Below are 8,754 nucleotides of genomic sequence, written 5' to 3' on the forward strand. Positions count from 1 at the left end.
CTCTGGCAACAGCATTTTCTGCACAATCTCATCTTTGTTCTTGACTTACTTTTCCTCACAGAGCTTTTCCTTCCAAACTTCTGGCTTAATAATTACGTTATCCACCTGAGAAATTGCAACATGTGTCAGGCTTGAGATGAACTCAACTGAAACTTTAAGTTTATTGTAAATCAATAGATTTATAACAATGTCAGTGTTTGCAAAAAAATGCAAGATACAAAGAAAACATTTTCATAGACTGAGAGTAGGGACAGGTGTGAACAGCATAAAAGCAGTCACGTATTTCTATGTTTTTATAGTAGTGTGTTATTCAGGCATGTTGAGATACTTGCAGAAAGTACCCATTTAAAAAGAACAAGTCTGAGATGCCTGTGCCAGGTTGCAAACTCTGTAGCTGCAGGAGGAAAGCAAAGGGCAGTTTTCTTAGCGAGTATTTGCATGTTTTCCATTACTTACGTCTGTTTACATAAGAGACTGACAGGCAAACAAATACACAGGCTGGAAAGCTTCCTCAATAGGTTTAACAGAATAGACCCTGGATATTTAAAAGCAAGTATCATATTTTCCTGTGTGGATGTGAACTTGAGGCCAGAGTCTGCCACCTTCCTTACTGCAGCAGGAGTTGTTTCCACTGGATGTTGTGGACTCCGTTCGCTGGTATGCTGAGGAGCTCTGCATCACTCAGCATCCTCTGGAGGTGCAGTGTCACCTGCTACTACTCAACTCCTGCACTGCCCATCTTGGGCCTCCTGGAAATATGGTGGTGCTCCAAAGGTCAATATTCAATTCATGATTAAAATGAGAGAGGCACAAATGGAATTTCAGAGTTTAATTCTCTGGAACGTCTCTACTCAAAGCTTTGTCTTCCAGAAGTTTCCAGTGCATGGCACTAAATCAAGAATGGTTTGGGATACTTGATTCTGATTTTTTCTTTCTTTTCAAATGGAAAAAGGGAAATGCCATTAAGTACCAGGGCTAAATGGAAAGGAATACAAAAGCACTCTTTGGTGGGCGACTGACAACAGACTGGTGCAGATGCTTAATTTGATAAACAACTGAACTAATAATGTTCTAAAACTTAAAATATATAAGAAACAGGAAATAGAACAAAACAAAAAAAAGTACATGGAGGAAGAAATCATGCTGCTAAAAGTAAATAAAGCAAAACATTTTTTCTCTCCAGTGTGGAAGTGAGTGGGTTCTTCCAAAGCCTATCGTCTAATGTTTGGGATGTTGCAAGACTGAATGTTTAACATATGCTTACATGGAGTTATTTTACTACCTGCTTTTACTTGAATTTACATTCATCATAGGAATATTAATCAGAACTAGGTATAAAACTTGCCAGCATTTTTTCCCATCTCAAGACAAGATTTAATATTAGAAAATATATAGCAATGATTTTTCTGTTCTTTTATGTAGAATAGAGATCTCTTACAGTTGTGTACAGCTTAAATTTCCGTTTAAAATGGATTTATGCAGCCTTCAAAGTCCATCTTATTCTTCCTTAATCTTCAGCATCACCAGCACAGATAGCAAGTAAAGCACTCTCATAATGCCCTGAAGCAAAATGCTGGGGGGGGCGAGAATTAAAAATCAACATTTCTGTGACTGTGTTTCTTAGTTTTTCTTCTCTTGCTGTGTGATAAGGACTAGACCAATGTTGTAAGGTTTTGTAAAATATTGCAGTGTTTTCAGGGGGATTCTAGGCCAAGATATTTTTTTAATTTCATGTACCTTGGACTTTGGTTGCTTGGGCACTTAGAAACAATTTACCTTCAAAAGGTTGGAGCAAACCTATATAATACTTCTTGAGTTCAATACCAAACAATCATGAGCAATTTCTTACAGTTACTGCACATCTTACAGTTGGATTGTAGCAACATAAAAAAGGTAAAGTACTGTAGCAAGAGTCATTGTCTTAAAGCAGTGTCAAATTTTTATTCTAAGATACAGAGCTAGAAAACAAGAGGAATAGTTTTTCTGAAGGCTGGTACTACCTAAATGCAAGAATGAAAGCACGTTTTTGTCTCAGGTTTGCATGGAATTTTTGTCAGCCTAACCTTGCAGGAATGTGAAAGAAGATTAGAGTATAATCTCTTCACGCAAACTGTTCCTCAGCATGCACTGTCCTGCCCTGTTTATGTCCTTCTCTTGCCCTTGGGGGAGGGACAAAATCACATTGAGAACTGCTCACTTGCTGAACTCAGCCTGAGGCACTGAAAATTTATGCTGTTGGTTTTCTATATTGCCTTTGGTTTTATTTTATACTAAGTGATTGAATGGAGATTAACCCTCTGTATTTTTTCTGGTAAGGGTTTGGCACAGTCAGTGCAGTGCTAGTGATCAGTATGTGCAGGAGTGTGTAAAAACTTACTTTAATGTCATGAAGGAGTGACTTCCCATATCTCTCTTTGTATCGCTGTCGTATACTCATCAAGTCAATCTCACTTCTGGCAATGAGAATCCTTATAACTGTTTTATTGTGAAACCCAAAGTCCTAAAAACAGAAGAAGATGAGAGGAAGCTTGACAGTTGGACAAGTATTTGCCTATCTGTATGTGCTCATAGCAGTGTTTAATAGATAAGCCAATTGATTAGGCTCCCCATAAAAAAAATCCTAGGTTTTAAAGGATCATTCAAAAATTTTACCCTACAGACTTTTCCAATGCTGAAGTAATAAAATTCCTGCTACTGACTAACAGAGATTCCCCACATAGCAGTGTTTAAACCGTGCACCGAAACTTTCAAAACAAAAAACCCTGGTGGAACTTCTGTCAGTCGTCTTAGGTGTTCAGTTTGCAGGTAACTGCTGTGACTGTTGCTGTGGGGTCTGTCCAAACTATACAGAAGCAAATAATATGCTTCACAAAAACTGCCTCCAAATGTGAATTTAGTGAGATTTTTTAACCACTGACGTAGAATTTACATAGTTTATATTCAGCTGTGTTTTATTTTAACGGTTTCTAAAGCTTTTCATGTTGTAATTTTGTGGAGAATGGGGACATCTAGTGGCAATAAAAGTAATCAAAACAGATCTAGGGTTGGGGTGACTAAAGACCAGTTTAGATTGTTTAAAGCTAAACTGTAATTTTTTTTTAATAGCCATTGATATTGCAATCTTATTCCCCAAGAAACACGTAATAAGATAAGATAGAAAGCTGCATACAGAGAATTCTACACTTGTTTGATGGCTAGATTAAAATATTTCTTATAAACCATTGTGGACTATGCCTTCAAGCATTGGAATCCTGGGTGGGTTTTATTATATTGTATGAAATATGGACGTATAAAAGCTTTTGGTATAGTCAGGATGTAATCTGGCTGCAAAACAGACACTGTTAAATTCTTGCATTTCTTTTGAGAATTATCTGTGTTCATTAAAACACCTTGGAAAACAGAGTAAAATTTTAATTGAAATGAAGATGTTGATTCTTAATGGTTAAAAACTTTTTTCACGTTCAGCATCTGAAAATAATATAAAAGAAAACTATCTGTATGATATTTCTTGAAATTAAAAATGAGGTTTTTACTTGAAAACCAATCTTGCTACAGGACCTTTAAGAAAGGTCCTAGTACTTTTCCTGATAGCTGGTAATTCCTGGTGCTTTGGGCTTAAAAGATTATACTTTAAGATAATGCCTCATTGTTTGTACTAATGAGTGAAAAACAAAAGAAAATGTATTCAGTGACCTCTAGTAGGATTCGTAGGTGTTTCTTTGTATTTGCCCACATTTCACCTTGTCATTTGTTTTAGTATATTAACACCTAGATAAATGAGCCTGCATATATACATTGAGCCCCCAAAGAAAATATATCTTGTTATGTAACATAATTATGATTACATTTTTAGTGATAACTGTTAAATCACTAGAGATAAAAATTGCATAGTAAGAAAAGTGTACATTGAGTTCTACACAACAGGGGGAGATACAATCCATAGAAAGTAAAGGGTCTGAATTTAAAAAAGAAGAAATCGACAAAGTTACCAGATATTTTTTTAAGGAATCTGAATATTTACCCTTTTACTGCTAAATCCTAACTGTTGCTTAGGCACTACTGCTTTGAAATTTATGTAGGTACCAACAGTTTTAAAACATGCAATCACACCTTAAAAATTGAATCAACTGATTTGCAAATACTTGTTCAAGAATAATCGAGCAAACAAAACAAATGGGGAAGTTACTTTTTATGGTATGTGAAGGTGAAATACTACTTACATGAATTGCATTATAAAGCCTGTAAGCAAAGTAGGAAGGCTTGTCACGAGCACAAAGAACTAGGAGAGAAGAGTTGCAACACGTAAACATTGTAAACAGTTATAAACAGGTAAACAAAAGATCATCATAAAATAATTTTTATTTGCTTTAGGCTCCTTGAAATATAAAGCTAGGGAGTTCTCTCCATGATTCAGCTTAATATTAAGCTACCAGTTTTCACAAACAACTATATTTATAATCTTAAAAGTCTGGTACTTATTTTGGGTGAGTGCTCATTGCTGTTGTATCAAAGAGCTTGTTAAATATCACTGAATGTGCTCACATGACATCTTTGTAGAAATATTATTATCCTTATTCTATAAATGGAAAACAAAGACACATAAAGCTTGGAACTTATTTATATACTGCTGAATAATTTGCCAATTATTTAATATGTGTAGAATTGGTTGGTAATGAAGTTACCATTAATCGCACAAAATTTATTATCAAATACTGAACCAATACTAGTTCTGCTCAGTCAGAACCTAGTGCTGCATATATACATTTTTAGTTTTACAAGAACATGGAAAAGGAGTTCAAATACTCTTCTAATTAGCTCTGAAAATTCAGTTACACAATATAGGAGAGTAAAATGGATAAAAGTATCAGAAAAATAGTATTCTTGATGCAAAAGAGATTCCATACTAGATACTTGTTAAGAGATTAGTCTTTGTATAAAATAATATTTTTACATTACCTATTGCAACCAGTAATTCTTGAAAGTATCCATCGTAACATTCATTAATGGCATCTACTATGTCTTGCCCAGAGAGATTTTGGAACTCCTGGAAAACTTTGGAGAAAAATAATAAATCTTGCTTTATTATAGTTCATTAATAATGATCAATATGCCTTTTTTACCCCCGCTTCGCCCAGTACTATAACCACTGAGTTTATTTTTTTCCCCTGTTTATTCTGTGTTTCATTAAATTTACGTTCCCTCAGGTAAGGAAATCTAAATGAGTAGCCTAAAAGCTGGATTCTGGGACATTCTCTCTCTGGGTCCTCTAGCATACAGTATACAATGAACGTATGCCAATGTTCCTGCTTCACTGGAAGCTTTAATAAATTCTCTATCTAGCAACTTCTGTTTACAAAACCTGTAGTGAGGTCAAGTCATTAAGACAGCTTCCTTGTTTAGCTTGACTAAAACTGGCCAGAATTCACAGCTGGTGACAAGGAGTCATGGCATGAAATGGATAACATGATAGTATCCAGATGAAGTGCTGGGGTTAAGCCCCCAGCCCTGAATGAGGGTTGGCATATGGATGATGTCCACAACCAGGCAAAAAAAGCCCCTCCTGACTGGTTTTCACCCAGATTCTGTCCAGCCTTGGGTGGGAACCGATTAGGAGATCACCACCCGGTGCCCCCACCTTCCACATGAACTTGGAGGTGGAGCAGGAAACCAACTCTGTAAGAACTGACTGCTTGGAGTGGGGTTGGGAGGTTTGTTTACTCAGGGTATGTGCTTTGTGGCTATTGGAAGGGTTCCATGGCTTTTCACAGCCAGTGGAGCTCCCAGGATGGTGGGGCACAGATGATAAGTCTCTCTCTGGGGAACTACTGTGTTATTGGACCTCTTGTCTGGCTGGTTTAACGTACAGCGGTATGGTTCTGGAGTCAGCTCGCCCCCTTCTTTGCACACTATGCTGTGAATGAGTGCATTAACTCGTTCTTTCCTCCAGTGATGGGCCACCTTGGACCTCTGGTGTATGATTTAAGAGTGGAGGGAGGACTTTGGTTGCTGCTTTGCTCATTAGTGATAATATCCTTCCTAGCTGGGCGTGTGGTTAGCAGAAGACCAGACACGGCTAGTCTCTGAGCAGTGCAGGTTTCCAAACTTGTATGCACTGATTCACAGGGTGTGCTTACTCCTGCAGGGAAGAAGGAAAATTCTCAACTCACTGCTTCCTACAAAACTTACAGAGGACTATATTGCAGGTAGAGCCCTCAAATCTCTGTTTAAAAGAGAAAGTAGTGCACTAGTAGATGTATTATATTGTTTATATCATCACCAACCTTATAGAAGTCATGACAGAAGAATTAATTTGCTGAACCCTGACAGCACAATCGTTCTAAACTACTGTTAGAAACTGGCATAAGAAATACAGTTTGGCTGCACAGTCATAAACGTGTCACCAAACAGACTGGCTTTCCTCCACAGAGCAAAAGACTAATCAAACTTGTCACCAACAGATACAACAGGTTTCTTCTCTACAGTGGAAGATCTGGATGATGGCACATAAATAACTTGCAATCTGTAATTATGTCTGATTATCTATTTTAAACAAAAAGGTCCCATTACATTTTTGTGTGCATATTTGTTAATGAGAGTGTGGATGTGGACCCTCAAGTGCCCCCATGAAAAACTTCTTTGAAACTTCTTGGAAAAAACTTCGACACAGCAATGTGTCAACAAGAACATTTGTTGAAAATACTCCAAATGCCTCTCCCAAAGTGTTCCCACTCATAGCAAAGAGTTACTTAGGAAAAATGAAAAAAAAAAATACTTTAGGAAAATGTGCCTTATCCTGTTGTGGCACGTGTGAACTCAGCGCAGCTGTAGCTTGTGCTTTGCTTTGGTCATGCCTTCTTTTCTCTGTTATTAGGCATCCTGATGTCTGGCTGGTCTATCTACAGCTGTCTGTAGTCATCAGGCAACGTTCAGTCTTGCATCACTTCCAAAATCCCATTAACAACTGTAGGAGTCTGAGAGCTCCAACCATTCACACTTGGGTCTCAGGCTAACACCCTACTGCACGCTGAGCTTTTTGGTATGTAAACCATGATTTTATTAGCAAGCCGGGTTTTTCCTCTTTGCTCTGTGTTCAGACAGCTGCACCCCTGCGTTACCCATCCACAGCTGCTGGTAGCTCCTGTTGCAGAGAATCATTTGCAGCATGGTTTTGTGTTCGCCTGTTTTCTGCTGACATGCTTCCCATAGCATCTAATATACCAAAAAAAAAAAAAAAAAAAAGGAAAAAATGCAGAAGATTTTAAATAAGTCCTAAATAAATTTTAAACATTTGTATTTGTTTCTTTTTTTTATATATTTTGGAAGCTCACATGTGACTATATTTACCATTGCATCCTGAGTGGCTGTAGAAGGATCTGCATATCCTTCCATCCTTGTTCCCTGGGGAAAAAAAAACAAACAAACAGATACATTTTCTTCAAAAGTTAAACCCTAAAAGACTATAGAAATAAAAACTTGTCCCTGTATCAAACTGTGTATCATTTCTTGTGATAACACATATGGCTTTTAGATTTGATCAGGGGTTTTAATCTTCAAATTGTCACATTATGTTTTCATTTTCTCCAAGAGGAACTCTGGATTGACAAGTAGTCTTGGAAGAGGAAAAAATTGGGGAAGTGGATAAACCCATCCCATGTTTAGTCCCATTTTAAATAAGCTTTTACCTTATCTCCACCATCCCACCACCATTTCCAATATTATGGCTATTGCATTGCTTACTATAATATGTAACAATGAGGGGGAAACAATGATTAAGAGTAACACATGCCATTTACTGATTAATTCTGATCAATATGTGTATTGCCAGAAGAATCTTTTATCAATTTATTTTTTCTCCCTACACAAAGCATAGGAGCAAGCACATCAAATAACAGAGATTTTGCTTGCTCATAATCATTGTTAATATTATTAAGATCCAAGACTAGGAAATTGTTTGACAACTTTGATATGTAAACCATAGAAGAATACTTCTGATCTTACCATACTTTTAAAAGTTTTTCAGCTACACAAATGAAGCTGATATGCTTTAGTAAACATGCTATGATCTGAATCGTACAGTTAGAAGACCACACAACTTTTGCAATTGCATTTTTAACCATAATAGTATTATAAGGATACAAATCAGCCTTGGTTATAGAACTCAAGATGCATGTAATCACTGTCTTAATGATATATGCTTGAAGCAATTTACTTTAGTTCAAAATTGACAGTCATTTTACCCTGTATGTGAAAGGGAGGATTAAAATTATGCATTGGCTATCAACTTGTAGAATGACTGATTTGTAGCTCTTTCCTGTTAAAAATGTTAATTTATATTTTAATTAAATTGTAAGAATTTCACACAGTGGAATTCCTAGTAACAACATAAAATCCTTGAAGGAAATGGTGCTGGAGTGACTGCATAAAGTTACACACACAGGAAAACACAGAAAAAAGACAGACAAGCAAACAATAAAATAAGGGATATAATACTCCACATGAGTCAAATGCCCATTTTTTTCCAGTAACATTTAACAATTAAGTACTCTTAGCATAGTTTTGCTGGAGAATCCATATTATTAAAAAAAATAATTGTAGAAAATTATCATATTTGAATTAATACTCAAAAAAAGAGAGACAGAATAAAAATCTGTTTGTCTCATACTAGAATGTTAGTTAGCCTGAATTTCTAATTGTTCATTTCTTTAGGAAGGACTATTCACAGATTCAAGAATGTTAGGACTTGGAAGGGACCTC

General features: G+C 36.4%; 1 protein-coding gene across 1 annotated transcript; it reads right to left on the reverse strand.

The window, feature by feature from the left end:
• Positions 1-1,507: 1,507 nt before the first annotated feature.
• Positions 1,508-7,398, reverse strand: ANXA10 (annexin A10; the record flags this gene model as incomplete). The annotated part of the gene is made up of 6 exons (XM_008936477.1): positions 1,508-1,573; positions 2,378-2,500; positions 4,221-4,279; positions 4,957-5,052; positions 7,116-7,209; positions 7,345-7,398. Coding segments are annotated over 6 exons (492 nt in total), but the record flags the coding sequence as incomplete, so codon positions are not given.
• Positions 7,399-8,754: the final 1,356 nt, after the last annotated feature.

This window comes from Merops nubicus, unplaced genomic scaffold, assembly GCF_000691845.1.
Source record: "Merops nubicus isolate BGI_N331 unplaced genomic scaffold, ASM69184v1 Scaffold6613, whole genome shotgun sequence".
Classification (NCBI taxonomy): Eukaryota; Metazoa; Chordata; class Aves; order Coraciiformes; family Meropidae; genus Merops; species Merops nubicus.